Source organism: Zalophus californianus, chromosome 6 (genome assembly GCF_009762305.2).
Source record: "Zalophus californianus isolate mZalCal1 chromosome 6, mZalCal1.pri.v2, whole genome shotgun sequence".
NCBI lineage: Eukaryota > Metazoa > Chordata > Mammalia > Carnivora > Otariidae > Zalophus > Zalophus californianus.
In genome coordinates, this window is record NC_045600.1 from 91,532,806 (window position 1) to 91,560,399 (window position 27,594).

Sequence of the window (27,594 nt, forward strand, 5' to 3'; positions counted from 1 at the left end):
GGCGCAGTCCATTGAACGTCCAACTCTTGGTTTCAGCTCAGGTCATGATCTCACGGTCTTGGGATCGAGCCCTGAGTCAGGCTCTGAGCTCAATGAGGCGTCTGCTAAAATTTCTCTCTCCCTCTCCTTCTGCCCCTCCCCACTCTCTCTCTCTCTCTCTCTAAAATGAATAAATCTTTAGAAAGAAGATTTAATCAGTGTATAGCTCTTGTTGTTGTATTCACCTTAGAATAACTTCAACATATATCTGAAATAAAAATTCCAACTATCCAAAAGAAACCCATGTTGTAATGTTCTCAGTCCCCTCTTCTTTGAACTAGGAAAGCATCATAAATAGGACACGTCTAATATTTTCTCACTTTATTTCTAGGTCATGAGGGTCGAATTGGCATGGCTGCGATCAAAATGAAGGAAAACTATGTATTTGATGGAAAGAAACTCTTTAACCATGTTGCCGATTACCTGCCCACTTATGCAAGGCCCCGGTTTCTTAGAATACAGGTGAGAACTCTTGCTCTCTAGTTCAATTATCCTCTCTCTTGGAGACCGCTGTCTCTTAGGGAACAACTGCCTTCTACCATGGTGAACCTATTAGCCATATTTTCACTACCCCTAACCTGGAAGCTCAACAGGAAGCAGAAATATCAGAAAATAGAACTAGCAGAAGCCAAATCCTGATCCCTTTTCCCCTAAAATGACAGACCAGTTCACTCAGCAATATTAGCAGATAACTCACAAAGTCTGTGTTTGACAAGGCATGACAGACACTTAAAATAGAAATGCTCCGACCCTCCTGTTTGTTGTTTCCAGTTTTAAAGAATGGAAAAATCCACTGAAGTTCTACACCTTTCTAGGGTGTGAAATTTAATTGGGCATCATTAGCCGTTTTGGAACTATCAAAAGCTTAACTATCACCATCAGAGGGATTTTTTTTTTCTTTCACAAGCATTAACCCATTGGTTAGCTTAACACTTCACTTTTGGACTGTGAGCTCTATGATTCTATAGCTGAAGACTTGAGAAAAGAAATATTAGATTACCTGCTACTGCGGAAGTTACAGGGTTATTTCTGCTGATGTTCATAAAGCACTGACATTTGCTTTACTACGAGAATGGTTGAGAGACATGAACATTGAAATACCCTCAGATCAGCCATCACCTAGCAACTGAAAAAAAAATCATCTGTGTGTAGATGATCCCTAGCCCCACCCCACCATAAATCAGGATATTCTAGTAACTCCTGGAGCTCAATAAGCAGCTCTGCTCTGCCTTTCACACTCCACAGCCCCTCATGCCCCACAGGTGATTTTAAAGCCCCAGAGGAATAAAAACAAGCCCCCCCCCCCCGCCCCGTGGAGCTTCTGTAAACAGGAGATATTGATACGTGGAACTGCCTTTCACAGCTTCCACCTGAGCCCGAGATGCCTGTGGGTTGCCAGCCCTCCGGCCCCACCTCTGCCCCTTGCCCTGAACCCTCATCTGTTTACACAACACTCCAACAATGTGACTGCTGTTTTTCAGGACACCATTGAGATTACCGGAACTTTTAAACACCGCAAAGTGACCCTCATGGAGGAGGGCTTTAACCCTGCAGTCATCAAAGATGCCTTATATTTCTTGGATGACAAAGCAGAAATGTATGTGCCGATGACTGAGGACATTTACAATGCCATAAATAATAAAGCTCTGAAACTCTGAATATTTCTAAGAGGCTAATTCACATTTCCAGAAAGAAACTGAATGAACCTAGTACAGCCACTTGATGTAATCCAACCTTAATTTGATTGAAGATTACAAGATGTAATTTTTTATGCATTCCAATAAGGGCTTTTTAAAATTACACCTGAACCTTTACATGTGAAAATATTTAGAGATAAGTATTTTTCAATTCGCACCTTCCATTCGTATTTGCAGATCAAGCTTGTTAGAGGGTGCATTATTTTTTTAAATATATAATAAAATAGATGAATGCCAACAGATGCGATGGCATTGTCTCTTTCCTGACTATTCTAAATGCAAACCCTGAGCCTAACAGCCTCATTGGTAACTTTTCACACGTGTCCTAACTCATAATGATAATGGCATTCTAGGTAAAAAAAAAAAATGGCAAGAAGTTGAAAGGTGAGGGGGCTGGGTCACTAATGAACAGTCCAGTGGAAATCCAGCTCCAGTGTGAGGCCAACTCTCCCCTCCTAATAGCATCCAGGCCCCTGTCTACAAACTGCATTCTCCAGCCCGTGAGAACGCCACCTAGAGTCTTTGAAGGAGCCTAAGCCAACAGCATCAGAATTATATACGTAGAAGGTGTTAGTAGATATTTTTTAACTTCATCTAGGATTGTACACTCAAGTGTCTTCAGGATTCACATTAGTAACGGGGACGAGAGAAACAAGTTACGAACGTGGCAAACATGAGGGTAGCCACTACTTAGCTTCAGTTGGCTGATTACTGTCATGTGGGAATACAGCTCAGGTACTTCTAAGATCTGATTATTCAGAAAACAGAAACCCAGCTATTCATGGGAACCCCCTAATTTTTTTAATGTGAAGGCTCAGATTTTATAAGACTTCCACATGCCTGAACAAAATGTATCTGTGGACCAGGTAAGTCCCAGATCTCCGGTTAGTAACCCCCAGTCCCACATGCTCCTCAAACCTGAGCTGGTTTCACTCCACAGCCAGTCTCCTGCCAAGCAGCCTGTTTAAGCACCTAGGCCCCTTGGGCATGATGCAAGAAGGTTTGGAAATTTTGAAGAGCTCTTGCAGACAGGCTCTTTCTCTCTACACTCAGCCGGCTCCCTTCCTGAGGAGAACTCCTTACCCTCTGCCTCTGTCAGTTGTACACAGAGTCTTAGGAGCAGGTCCCTCGTAGTGGCAATCAAGACAACATGTTCTTTCCTAGAGCTTATCCTAGGAGACGGGAACAGCGTAGTAACTAAGTCCATGTCCAAAAAGTGTAATCCAAGTTCACTCCAGCCTCCCTAAAAGAAATGGAGTTTCCTTCCCTAGAGGACATCTTCAGATGACCAGGAGCTGGCAAGGAGCCCCAATTCTCCCCCAGTTTAACCCTCATAAGGCCCCAGGAAAACATATTCGGGAATCCTCAATGATAGATGACAAGAGAGGTCACCACCCCCACCCCCAACACAGTTGTAGAAATATTGATTAAACTCTCTCCATGTTTTTAAGTGACTAAGACTCATGACCAGAATCCCTGCCCCCACTCATTATGCCCAATGATGAGTAATGCCTGAGCACTTAATATGCCTAAGGGATTTGAGGATGGCCTCGGAAAACTCCAGATACTCCTGCATCTTTGTGAATTTTGCCAACAGTAACGTTGTTGCTTGTATGTCAGCACTTAGGAATTTTTGCAAAACTCTAAATATCTCTGCCTTTGCTGTACTGACCTCCCAGGGACAATTTGAACCCAAATGATGGGAGAGAACATGACTTTTGTTTTCGAAAATATCACATTGTGCAATTATGTGACTTCTGATCTTGTTAAAGTAGATCTGGTTGCAAGGAGAGGTTATGTCAAAGGGTGTGTTCTCAGATAAGGGTCAGCATTTACACTGTTAGCCAGAACATTAGTTTGCCTGTAACCAGAGGCTACTGGGGCCTGACCACCTTTGAGCCAGGTTTTAGACTTTCCAGTTAGATGGTCAGAAACTCTCCCTCCCAGCCTGATGGCTTTCTCAGTCTCCCACTTCCCCAAAGCTCTGTGGTTCTGGCCAGGTACCACAGGTCCACTGTGATGGATACAGACACCAGCACAGTGGCCTCAACACCTGGGTTCGCGTGTGTGTACATCAAAGTAAGCCATTACCTGTGACAGATAATCAGTTTTAAAGACCAATATTTCTCTTTTAGAAGGGTCACAAACTATGCCTGTAAAAATATCTGCACGAATCATCATTTGAAAGTACAAGTGGATTATTTTTTAAAAACGTAAGCTGATATCCATGTAAATCAATCAATAGGTCTCCAATTTCAAACATATTGTTTGGAAACCTGTAGTCAGTGCATAGATAGGATGTTCCAGCCAGCAAAATAATTTAGGGATAAAACTAGGAAATGTCAGCATGAAAAATGGAAGCAAATGAGAATCACTATAAAAATGGATAAGATTAGCCAAGTGAAGTGACATACCCAAGAGATGATTTGTTCACATGTTGTTCATTTGCACATCCACTCAAGCATTTTGTGGGTGCCTGCTATGGACCAAGAGATGAGCTGAGCACTAGTGTGATAGTTCTCCAAGCCTCTATGAGGAAGGAAGTCAGGTCAGACCTTCAAGGAAAGCTGACTGGAAAGACCCTTAGAAAGAAGTGTCAACATGAAACTTTATGCTCTTGATAAAAACTCTCTCCTTGACCAAACTCTAGCCAGGCTCCTCCAAGCCATCTTGTTGACCACGCCTCAACCTTGGCCTGTAAAGACTTGGACAAACACTAACATAGGCTCCAACAGCTCAAGGCCACAACCCTAGGATGACCCTGGCTCCCCTGAAAGTAACTGACTATGAAAAATCAAGGCTGACAAAAGGTATTTACTGTTGATTCCATCCAACACTTGAAGATGGGCCTGTTTCCCAGCCCCTGTGGGGGGGATAGAAGTCTAACTTCACTAAGCACCAGTTAGCAAAACCCGGATGGATTTCACATGGACCCTATGCCCTCTTCCTGCTTTTGTCATTTTTCACTTCCCTGACTCTACCAAGACCCTGCTTGCCTCCTTCCCACTCATCCTCCCTATAAAGTGCCTGCTCACCTCCAAGTCAAAGTTGAGTCTACTTTATCCTGGACCCTTTTCCCTACTGCAACAATATATTACTAAGTAAAATCTGTCCTTACCACTTTAACTAGCATCCAGCTTTGTTTACCTTTGACAATGTTAATATAACCCATTTCAGAGCCATCTCAAATAGGAAGAAAACAGGTTTTGACCTATGAATTAACTGGGCAAGCTGCCTGGGAGGACAGCTTTTATTTGACGACAGCGTCCAGAGAGAAAATGTACAAGTTCCAAATCTAGAGAGGGAACTTTGAAATGTACTGAAGGACTGGCGGGGGGGGGGGGGGGGGGGGGGGGGGGGGGGGGGGGGGGGGGGGGGGGGGGGGGGGGGGGGGGGGGGGGGGGGGGGGGGGGGGCCTGCTGGACTGTGAGCTTCTGATCAAGTACAGCACGGTGGAAATAGCATGAGTTTTATCAAAGACAAGGAGACCTGGCTTTGCCCACTTACAAGCTTTTGTGACCTGGGGCCGCGGTCTCCTCATTTATAAACTGTGAGTCACAGTGCCTGCCTCAAACTGCCTGCCTTCTTCATACCAAGGGCTCCTCCAAAGTCATTCTTTCAGAGTTAAATCCACATCCCAAAAAGTAGAATCCATAAATACATATATTTAGGCTCCAGGATATGCTCTGATGAATTAGTCAATGTCTCAGTGGTCAATTAAGTCACACAAGATAGTTTTTCAGGGACAAGTACAATTTATTTCTATAATATATTTCATATCACAAGCTGAACCACAGAAGCTGCCTGTCAGTACACTTCCTGGGGTCCTTTCTCTCTGACCAGATGGCTGGGGCCTTCTGTACCATGCTGCCTTAAGCTACCCATTTGTATCTTGTCAAGGGTCATGAACCTCTGTGAGAATCTGATAAAGTGATGGGCTCTCTCTTAAGAAAAATGCACATACACATAAGCACACAAATTCAGCATACAATTTTGAGGGGCTCAGCAACTCCCTGAAACACATTCTTGGATTCTGGCTGAAACCCCTGGTCTAAACCATCGCCTGCAGAGGGCAACAGGGCAACTGGAGCCCACACTGAGAGCTGCATTCTGGAAAGCTTGGGACGCTGTAAAACTTGATGAGTTTTTTGAAGGCACTTTTCTTTAACATCATCATCTCTTCTGGGAACCTAGAGAAGATTCTGGCCCTGGAGGAGCCACCATTCTTCACAGAGCCATCCGCAGGCAGTGGCTTCTGAGCACTCACAGGCATGCTGTTGCAACTGAAGGAACGCACAGCCTTCTTCTTATTTTGCACAGACAAATAATTGAACAGGAAGGAGGATAGCTTGTGCTTGGTGACGTCTGTGGCCTCTTCTGAAAAGCAGTCGTCATCAAGTGGGTCCAAGAGGGTTTCAAGATGGCAGCTGTCTTCCCTTTTCACAGGACTGGCCCCCACACACTGAGGCTGCTTGATGATCTTCCTGGCCTGGGCTTGGTCATAGCCTGCCCCATGGGCAGACTGAAGGGGCATCCCATTGGCCAAGGCTCTGGGGCCCGTGGTTTGGGGGATGAGGTTCCCAACCTGAGGGCTAGGTTGGGAAGTACAGTGCTGACTCAGGATGAGAGTAGCAGCATCTCGAATGAGATTCCAGTCTCTCAGGATGTCCCCTCTGGTGGTGAACTGGGATGTCACAGTGAAACGGATGATCAACTTGTCCTGGATAGTGGCCGGGATGAGGAAGAGACGGCCAGCTTTAGCTAATTCCTTTAATACACTTTCTGTGAGACAATTAGGACCCTGTTTGAAGAATAAAGAAAAATGATGTCTGTGTCATATCCCCCCCCCACAAGCATCCCCAGAAGCCCAGTATTTATAGATCCAAGAGGCTGAACAACCACCAAATAACATAATTATAAGCCATGGGAGATGGCATTACCTTTAAGCGAAAAACCACCAGGCCAAGGTGCCTCTTGGCAGGGATTTCAAAGAAAGGGTCATTTCTGACCAGAGACTCAAAATATTTTGCCATTTCAGTGCCCTAAAATTGTAAATATAGAGAGAACTGAGATTAATAATCGGCAAGGGACAATTCTGCATAAAGTTTCACACTGCTAAATGGGTTTAAACGTGACACCTTTGAACCACAGAGTTCTGAATGGCTTCTGCCTGATTTTCTTCTCCATTTGATTTAGCTCATATTCCAAGCTGGAAAACCTCCCGTGAGCAATGTCCTATTGCTTGTCACATCAGATCCACCTCAGGAATTCATTTCTGAGGGCTCTCTTTCAACTCAGCCCCAGAGCCGGAATGCATGTGCTTTGCAATCAATGCAATCTGGCCTCATATCCTGGCTTCACAGCTTTCTGACTGGTCCAGGTGGCAAGCGAGGGCCAAAACCCAGCCCAATCTCTGCATTCCCATCCAGATAATTTGTACAGGCTGTATCTGCCCAGAGGAAGAGATTCTTGTTTTCACAGTATGTAGAGGCACCATGTGGGCTGTCAAAAGCCCTGCCCTTATCCTAAGCCTACATCTTTCCCTTGCCTCTCAAACCTTTTCATACCTTATACCTCACATGTTGTTTCATTACCCCCTCTTTTTTTTTTCATTCCACAGAGAATATATTTTTATACATCCTCCCTACATACATCATTGAAAACTCTCAGGGTGCCTGGGTGGCTCAGTCAGTTGAGCACCTGCCTTTGGCTCAGGTCATGATCTCAGGGTCCTGGGATGGAGCCCTACGTCAGGCTCCCTGCTCAGTCTCCCTCTGTGTTCTCTCTCTCTCTCTCTCTCTCTCAAATAAATAAATAAAATCTTGGAAGGAAGGGAGGGAGGGAGGGAGGGAGGGAAGAAGGGAGGAAGGAAGGAAGGAAGGAAGGAAGGAAGGAAGGAGAGAAAGAAGGAAGGAAAGAAAGAAAGAAAAGAAAAGAAAAGAAAGAAAGAAAGAAAGAAAGAAAGAAAGAAAGAAAGAAAGAAAGAAAGAAAGAAAGAAAGAAAGAAAGAAAGAAAGAAAAAGAAAGAAAGAAAGAAGAAAGAAAGAAAAAACCCTCTGCACAAGTTTAACAAGTACAGCATTTCTGTTTGGGATGATGGGAGAAGTTCTGGAAATAGTAATGATGGTTGCACATATTGGGATTGTACACAATGTCACTGAATTTTACACTTAAAAATGGTTAAAGTTGTCAATTTTACATTATGGATATTTTCCCACAATAAAAAAATTTAAACCTTTGTACCATATTAATCTTTCACTGAAGTTTGTCATTTTTTAAATTTTCCTTTTTTTTAAAACCTAAAATTATTAACTAAACAAGGACAGGACTTACCTTTTCTTTCATTTCTAAAAAGTTTCTTTAAGCATCTAGAAGGTTCTCAATAAAATATTTGCTAAGTAATTATTATTCTCACCTGGTTCTCATTGAATCACCTGGTTCTCATACTTGATACTCAATTTCAAGAGAACTCAAAGGACTTTAGCTAATCACACCACTTTTGCCCCAGTTTCTCAATTTTGGCCATTACACAGTCGGTTATACAAGGGATACACGTGGCATACAGACAGTCCATCATTGACTATACTAGGTCAAGTTTGGTTTTAATGGAAAAGTTGATGAAGTTGGTGTCAAGCAGGATGTGGTTGGGTGGGCCCAGCTGTTATACCAGAAGAATAAGCAGGAAGGATGTTGGGGGACCTCTGTTTCCTTGAGTACACTGGGATCTTTCTTTTCTTTCTTTTTAGGTTTTGATCTATCCTTCCCTTCAAGCCTCTGATCTCAGACTTAGCATTCCCTTTCTTTTCCTTCACCATGTTCACACCACACTCCCGTTTCTTCTGTCTTAACCTCCTAATTTTCTCAGCGGGGCTCAAGGAAAGTGACTTCCCTGAGGTACAAGTGGCACAATGCGGGTCTCCTGGTCACCAAGTACATGCTCCTCCCACCATGCTCCGCTGCTTCCTACAATGTAAGCTGATTGTAACAAGGTAGAAGCAGGGGCCAGGGGAGAGAGAAAATGGCTCAGCATCCCTGCCACCTTCATGAGGAGGGAAAGCATTGCTGCTACCCATGCCCTGAACCAATCTAGGTCGAGGGTGGGCAGACTACAGCCCCAAGGCCAAACACAACGCCTTCCTGGAACATACCCATGCCCATTTGTTTATGTATTGTCTACCGGTGGCTTTTGTGCTACAATGTTGGAATTGAATAGTTGCAAGAGAAATAGTATGGCTCGCAAAGCCAGAAACAGTTACTGTCTGTCTTTCACAGAAAAAGTTTACCAATCCCAATTGTAGGTGATAGGAAATGATGAATGATGATGATGATGTTGATGAGGACAGTCATCTGTTATCATTAGAAGAAGGGAAAAAAATGGAGAAGTGGGGAAGGGGAGGAAGAGGAAGAAGCAGAAAAAGGAGGAGGAGGAAAGGAAAGAAAAAATATTCAATGAATACTTAGGTGAGTATTAGGTCCTGTACTAAGTAAGGGCTTTATATGTATTATCTCATCTAATCATCACCATTAAGCTTTGAGACGTACTATCATTTCCCATCTTATAAATCAGGAAGCCAAACACAAAAGTTTAAGTAATTTGTCCAAGGTCACCAAATAGTAAAGGGTAGAACAGAAAAACCAAACCCAGATTCCATGCTCTAAAGCATTACTGTATGACAGAGAGATACACATCTTGGTTTTACATAACCTTCAAGAGCTCACATAGTAGAAGATAGCCCAAAATTGTGAAGCGAGAAGGCTTTCCACTCTTCAGCAGCGCAATTACCATCTTTGAGCCTCGCTTATGATATGGGGCTGGTCAGGGTGGCCATCCCAAGCATTGTTGTAAGAATCTAATGAAACACTATAAGGTATTTTTAAAACTTAAGACCCTATGCAAGTAATAATTATGATCTCAGGCAAGTTGAAGAAATAAAATTAACTCACAACAACTCTGTTTTGGTTCTACCCCTTACTGTTGTGGGAGATTGGTCCCCTGTGAGCTCAGTTTTATAAGTGTGCTTGAGTAGGTCATCTTAGGAATGCCAAGGAAGCAGTGACCGTGACTAGAGCAGATGGAATAGTCAGGGAAGCTCCTGGGAGAAATGAAATGTAATCCTTTAACAACATTTGGAGAAGAGAAAGAAATCCAGAAGGACAAAGTACAGGTGAAGGAGCAGAGGCAGACTGAGGACACAGCTGTAATGGGTCAGTGAGAAGCCTGAGCTAAAATAAAGGCTGATACCCGGGTCCTTGAAAGCCAGGACCAGAAGTGTGGGCCTAGTGTACGGAGTGGGGGAACTGATGGAATTCGGAGCTTTGACTTGCAAGAGGAGCGTTAGGGAGTCGACCAGCACCTACACTATCCGGTCCTAAGTTGCACACAAAAGAGCTTTCTTGGTGACTTGCAACCTCCACTGTCTCATTTCCCGGCCCACTACCTCCAATCTTGAGTCTGAGGATCTTGAGAGAGCACAAAGTGCCTGATGTCCCTACTACATGCCTACTACAGCCACTCATTAATAAACATCCGGTTGCCAAATACCTTGATGTTTATTACAAATGTAAAATTACCAACAGTAAACCGGTCACAGTTACTGCTTCAACCATTTCATTTGGTTTTGTGTTTATTTCATGAAGAAGAAATTCCCTAAAGGGAAGGTAAAGGGGGAAAGACACACAGAGTGATAACGGACAAGGTCTTTGGACTTATCCATGGCTTTTATCAATGGTTTTGCCTTATTCATAGGCGCTCGGAGAAATGGACGAAAAATGCTACTAGCCAAAATTCTTAGTCAAGTTCTGCCCGTTTCATGAAGAATATGACAGAGGGGCACTGCCTGTCTCATTTACTTCTGGGTCTTATTTCTAGCACAATGATGTTGTTGTTGTTGCTGTTGAATTGAGTTAAAATAAATTGTACCAAATATTTACCTTCGGTAAATAGGTATTGATACAAAGCAGAGAGGCTTGTTCCAGACTTGGTAGGTCTACATGTCCAAGCCAGAAGAGCCGTGTCTCAGGCATAACCACGAGTGACTCAAATTTTCAGGCAGCTGTGATAATCAGAGTAATTCTTAGAAAGATATGTTTCTACTCCAGACACACATGCTGCCCTTTGATCTATTTTCTTTCTCTCTCTGCAAAATAGGCTCTCAGGCCATCACTACCTGGTGCTTGATGACTAACAGAAGGCATAATGAGACCATCCTGCAGGGAAACAGACAGCAGATAGCCCCCCGGTGTCATGTTCTGCTCAGGGTCCCTCGAGCTAACAAAGAAATGGCTACCTTGAATAATCAAGTCCCAGGAGCTCAAGAAGAGGCCCAGACACCTGAGCCATACACCGCAGGTCCCCTGGGCAGAAACCAGTCTTCCTCCCCCACAAGGACACACAACAAGACTACATACATGTCTGACGTGTGCTTGAAGATTCTTCACGCCAAAGGACCGAATCACGAACCAGAGTTTGATAGAGCGAAACCGCCGGCTCAGGGGGATCTGCCAGTGCTAGAAAAAAGGCACACAGGGCTGATGATTAGAGGCAAGGGCGCTGCTCCCTCACACACTCCTTGGCATTGTCATACCCTGCCTGCCCTGCCCTCCAGGGATAGACAGTGTCACCATGACTCCGGAAGCTGTTGCTAAGGAGAAAAAGCCAAGGCAAGTTACCAAAGCCTGCCCTGTCACGTAGGAAGGTAGCCAAGAGTTACCCTTGTCCAAGAGCATGACAAGTGGAAACCAAGCCCATGACCCTGAACCAAGGAGAAGCCATTTTGCTTCAAATGCTGCTATAAACATTTCAGGCTGATATTCAAGATGGGGCAATACATTTTTTTTTCTCGAAAAGAATCTAAGTTCCTCGAATTGCAGAGAATAGTATTTCTATTCTCCCAAAAATGTAAAGAAGAGTGGTCAAGAGCTGGGACGCTACAGCCCCGCAGACGTGGGTTTCCCCTCTGGGTCTGCCACTTCCTGGGTGATGCCACCCACTGGCTCCTCGTGAGACCGAGAACAAGCAGCACCTCCGAAGGAAGTGGCGCGAAGAGAACCAATGCAAAGAGCTTCACAGGAAGTCATCAGCAAGCGGTGGCTATTTAGGTGATAAAAATGTGAGCTACGAATCACAGCAGTCTTTCTGCCTAGAGCCAAGATGATCATTATTTAATGTCACGGTCTGGTCCTGACTTCTTCCTGTGACATTCCTGTGGCATTCCCGTGCCCTCAGGAGCCATGACTCCAGCTTTCAGGTTTCAAATAAGCATCCACATCTGGGCCTCTGTGAAACTAAAACTGACCCTCTGTTCCTGGTAACCAAATCAACAGAGCTTAAAGTTCAAGGCCGTGGGCACCCTAGATCGAAACATTTTCAAACCAATTTCAAACCAGTTTCACACATCTGAAAACAGACCAAAGGCTTTGGAAAACACTGACAGTTACCCTGATGTGGTAATGTAGTTTCTAATGACCTCTTCTTCAAATGTCAGAAAGCTTCACCACAATTTCTGTTGACTAAAAATAAATATTTGTTCCACTGATATTCATGTACTCGTCCACAGGATTACCAAATCCTCAAAAATGTGCTCACCTTCACCCTTCATACTCACTTCCTGACCTGGCATGGGCACTTTCCCTTTGGGGACACTGTCCCGTTGTGGATAGACAATGTTTCTCCTATGTCAAGTACTAAGCCTTTGTTTTCCAGCTTGGGGACTTTGGTTTACCAGCAGAGGGCATCAAAACCTGGACACAGGACAAAATCCCTGTGACAGGGAACTCAGTCAGTTCCATCCCTTAGTAGATGGACACTTTGGGAGAATAATGAATGGATAATAAGAGCCTTCTCTAGAAACATGGCTTCCCAAATGGTTATGGCAAATGGCTACTTTATCTCACCAGCAAATTAAAATGAGAGGCAGAGATTATTTTATTTTTTATTTCTTCACACTATGTTCATATGCTCAGTTATTCCTCTTGTCACTATTCCAAAACCAATCCATGCTGACCCAGCTAGCTGATATTCTTGGTTAGAGCAGGAAATTTGGACTTAGAAAGGGTGATGTGGCTCTTCTTTAAATCGAGACATTCCCCAAGCCTCCTCTGTGTCCTTCCAAGATTTTGCAGGTCTCCCCTGCCAAAGGCAAGAGTCGGCATGCCTGAGGTAGATGGGGTTCACGTTGAAGGTCTGCTGCAGCTTGTACTTGTCCATGACCCTGTGGGTTTCCAACAGGCATTAGTGGCTGAGGCGTCTCCAGAGGAAGCCCATCTGCTAGTGGGAGCTTGAGGTCAGAAAATCTAGCCCTGATTTTAGGTGGTGCCAGAGCCCAGGGATGAAGTCCGTAAGTCTTCTCTCCCAGGATGCTGCTTATTTCTGGCTCCTCTCAAACATGGCTGGGCTTCTATTTATAGCTACAGCCACCTGGGGGAGAAAGAGCTTGGGTCAGAGCAGCAGTGAAGACTCCAGGATCACAACAGATAGAAGCTTCCATTTTCTAGAAGTCTCTTTTAGACTTAAAATGGAATCCATAGAATTAGAGGTGGGGGAAGGAAAACGCATAAAGCGCACCTTCTGGATGTGGAAATATAATTAATAGAGGTTCCCCTGGACCAGTGCTATGAAAAGTATAATTCAATATTTTTTATAATAAGTTATCTAGAAGAGAGAGAGTACCATAAATCTCCAAACTGATGGGAACAAACCACAGAAAGATCTCATGACACTGGTGGGAACACACAAGCAAACAAAAAGGTAACACGAGATCCAAAAGGGGCAAAGGTAAGATAATGCTCTTAAGTTATGATGATCCAAATACACTTATGGAAGAACGGGTACCATTTCCCATTTCACACTCAAGAAAGAAACTAGAATTATCCTGAAGAGCTCTGCCCCTTGGGATGCTGTGGAAATGTTTTTTTAATTAAAAAATTGCTAAAAACCTACCAGACAGGGCAGTGAAGATGCAAGAACCATTACTCATCTATTTTTATCAACCTCTTGACGGTGTGTAAGCTGAGTAGCTACAATTCCAATCAAAATCTTCAAAATCTAAAGGAAATGTGAGCTGGTCTGAGGGAGAATAAGCAATACAATCAAGAGATGACAGAGCTGTTATTTTAGGACTAAAAGGTCAAGACATTCAGTTGCCCAAGGAGACAAGACAAAACCATCTCTTTACAAACTGAATCACAGACACCAGGCATTGCTCTCTCTGCCTCACTGCATTAACTCATTTAATCTCACGACAAGCCTAAGAAGCCATATTATTATCATCACCCCTCATTTTACAGATGAGGAAACCAAGACACAGAGGTTAAGTCATTTTACCAAGCACAAAAGGTTAATAAATGGAGGAAACAAGAATTCAAACACAGGCCATCTGGCTTTAGCACCTCAACGCTTAACCACTTTGCTATAGTGAATCTCTGCAGCTTAAAAGAAGGATTTTTAGCAATATTACCCCTACCGTTAATTGAGCACTTGCCACATTCCCAGGACTGCATTAAGTGATCTACATGTATGTTCCCATTTCAGCCTCTGTGAATCAGGGTCTGTGAAATCAGGGTCTCTGTGCCCATTTTATAGATGAGGAAGCCACAGCTCAGAGAGAGCCACTAAGTTTCCCAAAGACCCACTGCTGGGGTAGCATTTCAAACCAAGCTCGTCTACTCTGCTCTGATGCCCCCCATTGGCCACGGATATAACTGGTTTACATCTCTGTCTCCCCTATAATTAAAGGCAAGGCTCCTCTTCAAACTGAGAGGTAAATCTGAAGAATTCACTTCCCCAGGAGATAGTACAGGCTGAGAACGTGGGCAGGTTCAAGAGACAGAGGTGCAACTAGCTGAGAAGGCCAGGACTAGTTGGCAGCATCCAGAAGCTCAGGAAGGGTACCTGTGCCCCACCCCCTCCCGTGGAGCCTCCCACCGTGCCTCCACCGCCCTGGGGTCAAAAGATGAAAGTGATTCAAGCAAGGAGCATTTTTCCCTACCATGGAGATTCTCCACCCTTCCTGCTGCTGGGCACTAAGCAGAAAAGATTATCCAAGATGGGAGACAAAAGGGAATCGATCCACTCACGGTAGAAAAGACATCTCTGGAAATTAAGGAATGCCACAATATTCAGGAAATGGGCATATTGCCTCAGAGGTTGGTCTCATTTTCTAGGCTTTTTAACAATTTTCTGGGTTTCATTCGATATGCTTAGAACCGAAGGCATACAGCAACATATTATGGGATGGATTCACAATATGCCAAATTCGGACGGAAGTCAACATCAAGGAGACCTTCTCGGGTCAGGTGCAGTGAGCTTCCATCCCAGAGACTGTTTCTGGCCACTCACCATGAAGTCAGTGGCCATGCCTGAGTCGGCATGCCTGAGGTAGATGGGGTTCACGCTGAAGGTCTGCTGCAGCTTGTACTTGTCCTTGACCCTGTGGGTTTCCAAACAGGCATTAGTGGCTGAGCCTCTCCAGAGGAAGCAAGGCTTTCCCATGGGCTGGAAGCTTGGCTGCCTCACTCACCAGAAGCCAGTACAGTCAAAGTGCACCATCATCCACTTGGAAGGGTTAAAGGTGAAGGAATCGGCGTACTCGATGCCCTTCAGAAACCCCCGGTACTCGGGGCACAGGAAAGGCCGTGCCTGCATAGGCAGCATCGATGTGGAGCCACAACCCCTCAGTGGCACCTGATGAGACAATGTTGCCTGGCTGGGAGGCAGGACTGGGGGAAGGGCCACAGGGGCAGCTCATGGACAGGAGGGGTGGGGGACCTCCAGAAGGGAAAATCCACGGAAGCCACAACCGGCCTTTTGCTCTCACCAGCCAGAGGGTCGACAGGCTAGAAGTTCCTGGCACAGAAAGCAACTCCCCACTGGTCCGGAGAGCAGGGTTAACGCATCTAACACAAATGTTCCAGAAGGGATTGTCTTCTCTTTCCTAGTGGGTTTCTTGCTTAGGGATTTTAAAGCAACCCCAATTTGGGTTTCTTCCCCACCTATATCTTCCCCCATGGTTTCCCCTACCCTACCATTTTCCTTTCCTTAGCCTAGAATAGAAAATATTTCACGGTGCCTCCTTTACCCTGTGTTTCCCATATGGCCTGTTTTAAGTAGATTTTGACATACAAATGAGAGGGCACGAAAACCCGAGACTCTCCCACTGTTGCTTCCTAGAGAGGATTCAAGGCAAGGGCTGGGGGGCAGCTCTAAGCCCCAGTCCACTGCTGGGAAAAACAGTGCCCTGGCTGCCTTTTGACCTTCAGTGGCTCTTCTTAAGCTCTCTGCACTGACCCACGAGGGGGAAGATAATGCCACGGAGCCAATTTCAGGTTCCTGCCCTAGGGAACAGTCTAAAGTTCATGACTCTTCCTAGCCAGACAGGGCAGACACTTACAGATGGGGCCCAGCTCTGACAGGCAGTCAAATGCACAGACCCCAGTGGTCCCCAGTGTTGCACACACCTGAAGGAAAATAAAGGAAGTTAATGTGGGAAGGTGGGCTCATGTGACACAGTTGGCCTGAAAAAAAAGATTTAACCACAGCTATTATCTATCCTACCCATCCCACTGGAAGAGCGTGTATTTCACATTACATTTTACCATGACCCGCAGTAAGAAATACATTTTATACAGCAATCTAGTACATGTGTGCATGTGAAAGAAAAGTTTCACCAAACCATACAATTCTGGCTATAGGAATGCACTCTGATGGTTTCTATTCTTGTTTCTTATACGGATTATGACCCACAAAATTTATGTCCTAACACACCAACAAATAGCAACTCATAATTTGTAAAACATCGTATTTGACACTGTTTCTGCGCCTTTTTTTTTTTTTCCAGCATGTTACTTGCTGAAATTCTGCCCAAATTCCTTCCTCGCCTCCAGGTCCTATCATTCTAAGCTGAGAACATGTTCTGACTTACAAAAACAGGCACCAAGCCCCGTTCCTTGTCCTCCTTGATGGCTTTCTGAAGAAACCTCCCCTCGGAGTGAGAAGTTGTCGTCCACAGGCAGAAACTTCATCTTCACCAGGGAAATCAAACCAGCTTTTTCCACTGAGGAGTGAGCCTAGAAGGACAATGGAAACCTGTCAGCAGAGTCCACCCGGGACGAGCACCCCCCGAAACTGCTGAAGCCAGACTAGGGGAATCGAAAATAACATTTCTGTGTGTCTCCCCCTCATGAGCCCTGGAGAGAGCCTCTGAGGCCTGCGCCGCCCTGAGCTCCTGCATACTCATGTCTAGAAAAAAATTACTCAAGAACGAAGATTCCAGAAGCCAAGCCCTGGCCCCAGGGTTTGGCCTGTACTGGGCAACTCACCTGGTCAGAGGCATAGGCAATGAGCCGGGCATTCAGGGAGGACTCGTCTGCCCCGGGTTCAGATGCTTTCATTGCCAGGATTTTGTCCTTCCTTGCTGCCAGCAAGGCGATCAAGGTGGACTCGCTGACTGTGCTCTGTAGTGGAAGAAGGATTGCCAGTGGCAGCCTCTTACTCTCGTCCCCTGGCGTATTCCCCTGGCCCTGCCCAAAGGGTTGTCCTTTCTCCTGACTCACAGATCTATCCCGCATTCTCCGTTCACAACACCCCATGCATTCCTGGGACACCAGCCTCTCTTCCAATTGCCCCGGGAAGTCATGAAAGCAAATTTGCACCTAATACCAACATCTTTATTAGAGAGGCCACAGACCAAAAAGAGACTGCTCAGCCTCTGCTAGATACAAATTTGCCTATAGATATGTTTGTTCCACACATAAAGCTTGCTAAAAATAAAGAACTGTTCATTTATTCAGTTTAGACATGGAAATGGAGTTTGTTTCTAAAGGGACATTCCCGAGAGAGTGGGTCCTGGCTTAATGTGAGAGGCTGGTCACTTTGGCTTTGGTTCTGTTACCAGTGGCTCTTATGACCTTGGGCTACCGTTGCCCCTCCGGGGACTCTTTTCTGTTTATAAAATGAAAAGCACCCCTTCGGCTGCCTCCCAGAGTGGGTGTACTAATTAATTAACCAAATGAAGGCTGGATTAGGACTTTGTTTTGGCCATGACTGTGGGAATCCAGTGGGCCCCTCAGCAACCTCACAGAATTCTTAAAGGTTTCTCATCATTCATTCACTCAGTCTCTGGTGTCTTTGCTTCTTGAACTCTTCCTACAGATAGAGCTCCTTGCTCTCCCTGCTAAAAAGCCTGGCAGATGGCAGTGTAGATCAGATCCCACTAGATATTCAGCAGCTGGATATCACTCTGCAACAAGGAAGCCAGCAGAATAGTAATAATAATAATTTGTAGTCTACAAAACGTTCTGTCATCCCACTGGCTCCTCATAAAACCTCGCTGAGGTACTTGTGATTCCCGTCTACAGATGAGGATAGCAATGCTCAGAGATGTTACAGGACTGAACATGGCTGATGAATACAGGAGGATGCGCCGTTTGGATGTAGATGAGCATGTGTTTAAATCCTTTCTTCCACTTACCAGCAGGGCAACTGGGGCAAGTTTTTAACCTCTCTGAGCTCCAGTGCTCTTATCTCAAAAAATTGGTGATGATAGTATTTACCTACAGAGTCCTTGAGATAATTAAATGAAAAGCAAGATCCTGTATGGCAGACATTTAGCATGTCGCCCAGATATACTATCTGAAGTTGTAACTATCTGCAAACGACCCAGAAGGTCCCCAGCATGCAGTAATTTGCCTTCCTTGGGAGGATTTTAATCTTGCTGCAAGACTGGAGAGAGAGGGAGAGTCATTCAGCTAGCAAATGAGCCCAGCAAAATTTCCAGGTTCTCATCTTAGGGCAGCATGGCTATCTTTATTTTAAAGAAGGGCTCATTCAGGGGCACCTGGGTGGCTCAGTTGGTTAAGCATCTGCCTTTGGCTCAGGTCATGATCCCAGGGTGCTGGGATCGAATCCTGCATTGGGCTCTCTGCTCAGGAGGCAGCCTGCTTCTCCCTCTCCCACTTCTTCTGCTTGTGTTCCCTCTCTGTCAAGTAAATAAAATCTTTAAAAAAGAAGAAGGAGAAGGGCTCATTGAATGTTCATACACACTCTCTGAGGAAAACATTGTTGCTCTATTATTAGTTATTATTATCTCTATCTTAGAGGTTGTAAAACTAGGAAAATTATGTATTAGAGTAGAATTCAGGAATCTGGGGGGTCCTCAAAGTTCTCAGAACCGAGCCCTCATAAATATCAAGGATTTATAGATGCAAAAGTACGCAGCAATATGCACGGTCAACGCGAGGCTCCTAGCAAGCTCCACTATGCCGATGGCTCTTAACAACACAAGAAATCTTTGAGGAACTATCATTTGACAGATATCCAAATGATAGGGCTGTAGGATAAGATAAATTTATGGTGTTCATTTTTCTCACTGCCCAGGGTGTCCTGGACCCAGAAGGGAGGGCAAAGAAGTCTCTCCTTGTCTTCTCTTTTCCTTTTACCGTAAGGTGTTAATGATTCAAGGAAGGGGAGCGGTCGGGTAAGAAACAAAGAAACTGAATCGAGCAGTACTGGAAATGTGACCATGGGTGGACTTCTTAATCTTTTTCAAAGAAAAAGGAGAAAAAAGGAAGAGTGGCGGTGCCAGCCACGGTGGGAGTGGTGATAGCGGCCGAGGCAGTGGCTCTGAGGGCCGCGTCGGCCATCATGGTGACCATCAGGATAATGACAAAGGCTAAGGGCAAGACGATGATGGCAGTGATAGTGGCGGAGGGGGTGACGCAGTGGCGGAGGGGGGAACCTCCGTGGAAAACAGGAGAATGGCCTGCAACAGGGTTCAGCTTATCTTTCACTACTCAGGCCCCAAGCTGGGAGGAGCTTTGCCAAGGTAGGCACCTGCAGGACGCCTCCTCCTGGCTGCCGGGGTGGTGGTGCAGGAAGTGCTCTGGGAGTCCCAGCATTTTCGCCAGCCAGTCCATGACATTCATCTCCAGCTCCGTGCATGCAGGGCTGGAGGCCTGGAAGAGGGAAAGCAACTTCATCCAGACAGCCCCCAGGACACCAAGATGTCCCCCCACCAGCCCCAGAAACACATCTGTCTCTGCCCTGGCCCTCCCTGCATCCCCACACTATCAGTGGGAACCTGGCCTATCTCCCCCCCAACCCCGGAGAAGGGGTCCGTGTCAGGCCCTGTGCCCCATTCCCACCCCATCCGCTGCCACAACAGAGAGGGAAAAGGATGTAGGGCTTTGGATTGATGCCCCACCTCAATGACGTAAAGTCTTTCCTAACTCCCCAAAGTTCCATGGAGAATAGCCCTAGAAATGATTGCTTCCATTTGGCTTCCCTAGTCCCCAAAATACCCAGGTGAGCAGCACCCTGAAAGCCAAGGGCAAGTTTTAGGACTAAGAAAGAAAGCACTCCTTCCTGGAAAAGATAGCAACTCTCCCCCCTCCCCCATCGAAGCCCTCCATCCTCCCTGACACACCCTATAACAGTTCAGGCTTAAAATATAAAGCTGTTCGCGGAGGCTTCTGGCACAATTTAAAGCAGCTTGGTCCTTAGGGGGTTATTAAGGAGAGTCTGAGGATATATCCCTAACCCTTCACAGACAAGAGCCCAGGGGAAGTTAAACCCATAGGCACCAAAGTGCTTAGTTAGGATCACAAACTGTAGCAATAACCAGATCTCAGTCCAAATGTCATCTCGGTCTCTATGAGCTGTGTGATCCTGGGGAGATAAGTTACCAAGTCTCCATTTCTTTATCTGCAAAATGGGCCAATACTCATGATTCCATAGGGTTAAAAGATAAGATGAGATAATTTCTATAAAGTTCAAGCTCAAAGAATGTAGCCATTGTTAATATTTAACTTAGAACCCCCATTCAGAGATCAGGACAGAATACGCCTGCCCCAGGATGACACTTTCTGCTACATCTCCAGCTGCCACCAGTTACAGCTACGGCCATGGTTACTCACCCAGGTGAATCCCAAGCAGTTGATGGCATCGGCCAGCATGTCTCCTAGCAGCGACGGCCAAGAAGTGAGGGCTGGGTAGTAGGCGTGCATGTGGGGGCTTTGCCAGTGTACCACCTAGAGGGACAGCATGTACATGTGTGGCACCAGGAAGCATGTCCGGGAGGCTTTCCTCTACCAGAGACCCTCCCTGGCCACTCTAGAGATGGGCTGACCCTTGTAAGACAGTCAAGTCAAGTAAATGACACAACTCCATAAAAATATAAAACATATTCATGGTGTTCTTGCCACCTACATTTCTCATCTTCTAGGCTACCTCTTCAATGGGGCACCTGTAAGTATGCAAAGACCAGAAGGGAATATGCAAAATGAAAACTGGTATAGTAATTAGGGTTGTGGATTCTGGATAGTGTTCACCTCAGTCTCCCATGCTTATCCCCCACGCCACCCCTGCCCCGTAATAGAAGGAAGAGGAGACTATGAGTTTCAGAAGGAGAGGTTGCTTGTCCCATCCAGTTTCTTGCAAAAAAGCATCCTTTGTTTTATGGGTCGCCGAGCTCTCTGGGTGCACAGCTCCCACAGAGGGTCAGTGTGAATGGATTCAAAGCCGTCCTTCGTTTCCCAGTGAGGATGGAGAAAGGAGAGAAAAGGGCGGGAGAAGTGCCAGCCCATGGGCCTGGGGCCCCTACCTCCAAGTTAAGCCCTGAGCCCACAGTCAGACTGAAGAACCGGATGTAAGCAGGAGCCAGGTGGATGGATAGACGGGGCCCCACCATAACAAGCTCACCGGCCTCATTAATTATCTAATCTGGCTTCATCTCCTTGTTGATGAAGATGCCCTGTTCATTTCTGCATTCGTGCTTTTGAGCAATGCTGTGTCCCCTGACAAGCAGGCACGTCCCACACTGACAGAAACTTCCAAAACCTGCCAATTCCTAGAAAGCTACAAAACACTCCCTTCCTCCACAAACCCTTCCCAGTTCCCCAGCCCCCTCTGATCCTTTCCCTGAACCCATGGAACCCTCTCATTCTAGATGTCCCACGCTACTGAGAACTCATTAGTCAACATCTTAGTGTACTGATATTTAGTGTGCAGAAATTCTTGTAATCCCTCACTAGCAAGGACAGTGTCCTAGACAGTGTGTGTGGTAGAAGGAGCATACAATTCAAGTCCAAGGACACAGGTTCCAGTCCTACCTTTGTCCCTAACCAGTTGTGTGACTTTGTAGGTTTATTGTGAAGCTAATGAACTTAAGCTCCAAGGTCCAGTGTTTGCATGGGTCTTTTTTGAGAAAGATACTTAATTTTATTTTCTTACAAGGGATCTCAAAATTTATATATGATGCAGACCCCATAAAAACAGGATATTCCTCTGCACCTTAATTTCCCAGCATAAAATAAATCCTGTTTCCTGGGGTTGTCATGTGGATTGGTCTGGGAGGAAATTGGCAAAATGTAAAGCACTAAGGTTAATGATGAGTTAATCACATGGTGATAGACACATCATATAATCTGACTTGACTCTTAGATAATCAGACCTCTTCCTCTGGTTTTCGCCAGGAGAAATGTGTGGAAAGCAACAATGATATCTTCCATTTTCCCATGCTTCATCTCATTTAATTCTCAGAGTACCCCCATGAGATAGGTTCTCCCATTAACCCGTTGATAAGAATCGGGGGCCGGCTAGTGCGAAGCAGCATCCCTGTGATCACACCACACCTCACAGGGACAGATGACAGTGCCAAGACAGAAACCCAAGGTTCTCTGACCCGAGGGCCCCAAACTCCTGAACACGGTGGCACCCTGCCTTCTTTCCCTCAGCGGCTCTCTCTCTCCACCCCCATGAAGCGCAGAGGAGGTCTTTCTAACCAGAGTTGGAATTAAAGCAGAAGAGCAGTTAATCTCTTTGTGTCTAGGAGATGGCAGGGAGGGAAAAATGAATCCAGTCTTCAACAAGGTGCTGGTCAAAGGGCCAACCGCTTTCAGGCCGTCTCTCAGAGGCATTGGAAGAGTGGGCCCTCATTATCAGAGTCCTTAGTGACAGTATTTTGGAAACCCCAAAGAAGGGCTTCCATCCCCTAACCCTATCAAGAGGCAATTATCTGTTCTTGCAAGATAAATATGATAAGATAAGCCAGAGGAACCCTTATCAAGAACAGACAGACCTCTGTTTCAGAAATGAGCCTCTCTGACCATAACCTCAGCAACTGCTGGAATTACAATCAACGAATCAGCTCATTTCCACCCCCTCTGACAGTTGCTCTCAGTCTCACTATCAAATTACAGTTGGTCCCTCAGCAGATTACATTTTACAGAATGAAATCCATGAGATAATCTTATCGGGGCACTAGCTTTACGCTTTATGGAAATTTTTCAAAAGATGCTTGTGAAATAGGCTGAGTGGTCAGAGAGAGATGAATACAAACCTGCCGACCACTACATTTGTACAGATTTATTCTGAGTTTGGATAATTTGTCATCCCTGCCTCCAGGCATATTTCTGTCCCATCTAAAGTTTTTAGGGGATGATGGAAGCAAATCCCAAGTCAGCCTTGGGAGGTCTCTGGACACATGCCATTCAGGACACCAGTGCCCCAAGCAGACAGAGTGAAGAGAACAACCTGCATGTTGGGGTCCCGCGGAAGGGCGGCGCCTGGGTGCCCAGGCTCAGGCTGGAACACTCAGTCACACACGAGAGGAGGTATCAGTGTAGGAGAAAGAGCCTGTGGGATAAGACTGGCCCAGGGCTAAAATCTTGGCTCTGCCAGCCTACAAACTCTGTAACTTTGAGAAAACAATTAACATCCCTGAGCCTCAGTTTCCTCATTTGTAAAACAGGGATCGTAGGGTCACCGTAGGATAGAACCGGCTAGCCTGTAACGGGGTTCGTCCAGGGCCTGGCATGTGACATGGAGCTCAGTAAAAGGCAGCCCTTCTGTGGGAGGAAGACTGGTGCTCTCACTTTTAGCATGAGCACCTTGGCACAGCTCCTCGCCCGTGGTGGCCAGGGACAGTGTTACGGCCCACAGAGGCAGGCCCCAGCCCAAGCACCAGCCAGCCTCTGTCTGCTCCCTGGCCCTGCCAGTGCCATCACCAGGCTGTGCTCTTTGTCACCAGGAATATATGATCCAGGGAAAGTTCCTCTCTACTCCTGAAAAGCAGCTCAATCGTGAGACCTCCCCTTGAGAGTGAAGGACACCATTCCCACTTCCGGGAGGAGAAAGGAGGGGACTGACAGGGTCTCATTCAGCTCCTGGGCCTCTCTATGTGACAGTCGGGGTGCCCTAAGGGAGGGTGTCTTCTCGGCCCCCTTCCTTCCCGTCAGCCAGTCTCTGCACTCTGTGGGAAAGTCCCTGACTCTGCCGTCTGGGACTTCGGGGACCGTCTCCATCCTCCTCTCTCTGTCATGCTCAGACCCCATGTTCATCCTCACCTCATCCCATTGGACTGTCATGCATCCATCAGACTAGGCCCTGGGGTGAGGTTCTAACACCCTCCGGCCTCCCACCCCGCACCACAGGGCAGCCCTGGCTTCAGAATCCTAATTTCAAAGCCCTGGCCCTCCACATGCCCACACGACAGGCTGGCATGTTGGTGCCCAAGTGGCAGGCTTACCCAAGGCAGGCCTCTCTTCAGGCCTACTGCCCACCCTCCGATGCCCCGAAACCCAGAGTCACCCTTGTGGTGACTGTAGCTCACCCCAGGCATGATGATTCGCTCGATGTCCCCAAAGATGCTGTCCCAGCTGTCAGGTTCCTCGGGAGCACTCTCCGGCAGCTGGGCTCGCAGGTAACCAGGCCGGACGTCCGGAGTCACACGCCGCTCCCGCACGGTGCTCAGGTACTGGCAGATGTAATCCACCATCTCTTTTCCTACAAGGGAGGGAGGAGATACCAGCCTCATGTCCCCCAACTGGGCCTGGCCAGTCCATGCTTGACCGCCTTGGGTCAGGGCCAAGAGACTTGGTGAAGAAGGAGATGGATTCTTGGGCTGATGGGGAGAAGGTCTGATCCCTAGCATCAGCCGTGTCTTCAGAATTTAAAAATAAGTGAGGGTGGGGGCGCCTGGCTGGCTCAGTCAGTAGACCATGCAACTTTTAATCGCAAGGTCGTGGGTTCGAGTCCTGAGTTGGGGGTAGAGATTACTTAAAATAAAAAAGCGAGGGGGGGACGCCAGTTAGGTGACCAGCTCTTGGGTTCAGCTTGGGTGATGATCTCAGGGTCATGTGATCCAGCCCTGCGTCAGGTTCCAAGCATGGCACAGTTCGCTTGGGACTCTCTCTCCCTCTCCCCATCTCACCCCACCCCGGGCTCCCTCTCTCTCTCTCTCTCTCAAATAATTAAATAAATCTTTTTAAAAAAATGAATGGAAAAATAAGTGACGGAATGAATGACCAGTGGAGGGAGTGTGTGAGTGAACAAATGAACAAGACAGAAAAATCATGAAATATAAATCTCAAGCACTGAAGTAAAATATTTTCCCTCCCCTTTCCCTTATCCATATCAACCTTGATTGTCTCTCCTACCTTTCCTTTCTTCTCAAAAACAGAACATCTAATTAATTCACTACCTTACAGGTTTTATAGAAACTGTGTGGCTCTTTCTATACACACACACACACACACACACACACACACACACACACACACACACACGCCCTATACTCTTTGTTAGCATAGATGGAAACTCCCCTGCCAGGTCCTGAGACAAGTTGAAAAATCTACTTGCTCACTATTCCCATTAGACCAGTAATTTCTCACTTTTGGACCCCATGGACTTCTTTGAGAATCTGATGAAAACTATGGGCTTGCACACACAAAAAAGTGCTGTATAATTTCTGAGATTCATGGCATCCCTAAAGCAACAAGCATAGACCCAGACCAAGAATCCTGCACTAGCCTGAAGTCTTGGGAAAATGAAAAACCGTGTCTTTCTGTTTGTTTGTTTGTGTCAGGTTTTTATTTAAATCCTTGTTAGTTAACATATAGTATAATATCAGTTTCAGGAGTACGCAAAACCAGGTCTTAATCACTCAGTTGCTTTCCCTCTGCTTGCGCCAACGCCTCAATGCTCAGGATATTTCTCAGATGCTCAAAAAAAAAAAAAAAAATCAAATGAATGAACGAATAAATAAAGAAGAAAAATAGCCAATTCAAATACTCTGAAGCAACTATAAATTATTTTTTCTCCCCTTTCATTTCTCCAGGACAGGGCTTCAGTCTTCAGCTCTGTCTCTCCCTCCCTCTGAGGCTCCCTCTCTGCTTCTCTCCCTTTCTGTGTCTGTGTGCTCATCTCCCTCTCTCTGTCTCTCTCAGTATCTATAATTCCTCCTTAGTACTCCTTAGGCTTTTCTCCCCATGCAAAAAAATAAATAAATAAATAAGATAAGATAAAACAGAGAGAAGAAAGAACGTGATTTCTTGCCTCTGCACCAGCTCATGGAAGATTCTCATGAGCAGGACCAATCCCAGAAAAAAAACTATGAAAGAGAAAGAGATTTTGACACCCTTCGCTCTCCTCCAACCCTCCCACAGCTGCTGCTTCTCTTGAGGGCGGTGGCACCCCAGCAGGGCTCTGAGAGCGCTGGACCTGGCCCTGCACTTGCCCGGAGGCGACAAGGAATGTATTCGTGTTCTACACACAGGATGGATGGCCGCGGGAACCTGCCTGAGGCTCTGGGGAAGCCCGGAAATAAGCAAGTGCAGACTTGAGTTGCAAAGCCGCTAGCTACTTGGTGAGTTAGGTCTGGGTGGAGGGGAGAGGAAAAGTTGGATTTAATGGCAAAGAAATCTTAGGCAGCATAACTTACCGGTGGGGAGGATATAAAAAGTCACAAAGAGAAAAATTAGAAGCAACTATCTCCTGTCCCTCTTAAGGAGCCATGCCGGACGACAAGCTAACCGTTTGGTTTCTCTCATTCCACAAGGCTTGGAGATATAGTAGCTGCTCACTAAATCCGTAGGAAATGAAGGACTAAGTGAAAGAACAGCACTGACAGATTCACACATAGAGAAATGAATACATAGAAAGGATTTTGCAGTGACTACAGAATACTCGGGGAAAATTTTTTTCTGCTTCAGAATATGAATAATCCCCTTTTCCCATTGAGTGGCTGGGGAATCCAAATCCTCTCTTCATGAGAAAGGGGACAGGAAAAGGGAGACCCAGGAGAGTGGGAGAGGGAGGATGAAAGAGAGGTTGAGAAAGTTTTAAATTCCGGGGTGCCACATTCCTTCCTCACGAAAAAGTTTGTGGAAACCAACTCTCGGGGGAGGGCAATTCTACTCCTCCTGTCAAATGACACCCCCTCCCCCGAATCTAAGGGCGGACCCCCAGCACCTGCTCCTGCAGAGAGGGATGCCCAGCGCTCACCTCTCTCTCTGTACTCCTCGGGCTCCATCCTCTGCCCGGGGCTGCGGCGGCTCACAGACAGGCACGGAGGGCACGGAGGGCACGGAGGGCAGACTCCTGGGCGACTCGTGTGGGGCTTTATTTAAAGGGTTCTCCCTTCTTCCACCTTAGCTCCACCCTTCGAAGGCCCTTCCTCTAGGCTTCATGAACTCCACCCCTTTTTCCCCGATTCTGGTTAAGAGATCCAGGATAAAAGGCCCTTCTAAATTAAACAGTGCACTCAGCAACGCAAACCTGCAGGCAGCCTTTCCGCCCCTGGCCTCGGGCCATAGGCCCCCCCCCCGCCTCGGACAGAGCGCCCGCTCCGCGGCCCAGAACAAAGCCAAGGGTGTGCGGAGGCAGTGGCCCACATGAGTGGTGTTATTCCTGCTATTGCTTCTCTCTCAGCAGCAGGGAGGGAGGGACAGGCACTTAGAGAGACGCTGCCCGGCTGGCCACTTGGCGCTCAGGGACGCGCAGATACAATCATCTAACACAGTGGATTTTCTAAATGACCACTTAACACTTACTGCTGTAGCGAGATGAGAAAACACAGATAAGCAA

The 27,594-nt window shown here is 46.4% G+C and overlaps 2 protein-coding genes across 5 annotated transcripts in view; one reads left to right on the top strand and one right to left on the bottom strand.

Annotated features, from left to right (window-relative positions):
- Window positions 1–11,023, top strand: part of SLC27A2 (solute carrier family 27 member 2) — a 60,479-nt gene extending 49,456 nt beyond the window's left edge. Inside the window, exons 10-11 of one of the 4 annotated variants that reach the window (XR_003515837.2) lie at window positions 371–501; window positions 10,885–11,015. Coding sequence is in view for 2 of the 4 variants with exons in the window: in XM_027571421.2 (XP_027427222.1) it covers window positions 371–501; window positions 1,521–1,697 (308 nt within the window). In the remaining 2 variants the exon portion in view is untranslated. Of the gene's footprint in view, window positions 1–370; window positions 502–1,520; window positions 2,013–10,884 lie in introns of those variants that run through there. The other 3 variants (XR_003515836.2, XM_027571423.2, XM_027571421.2) reach the window with 3 other exon arrangements.
- Window positions 5,210–27,144, bottom strand: HDC (histidine decarboxylase). Its single transcript, XM_027571420.2, is given in 15 exon segments — window positions 5,210–6,537; window positions 6,677–6,778; window positions 11,145–11,243; window positions 15,073–15,163; window positions 15,254–15,363; window positions 15,365–15,417; window positions 16,124–16,190; window positions 16,655–16,705; window positions 16,707–16,799; window positions 17,052–17,186; window positions 19,564–19,583; window positions 19,586–19,685; window positions 20,646–20,759; window positions 24,341–24,513; window positions 27,013–27,144. Coding segments are annotated over 15 exon segments (1,986 nt in total). The 5' UTR covers window positions 27,041–27,144; the 3' UTR covers window positions 5,210–5,787.
- Between the last annotated feature and the right edge of the window lie 450 nt (window positions 27,145–27,594).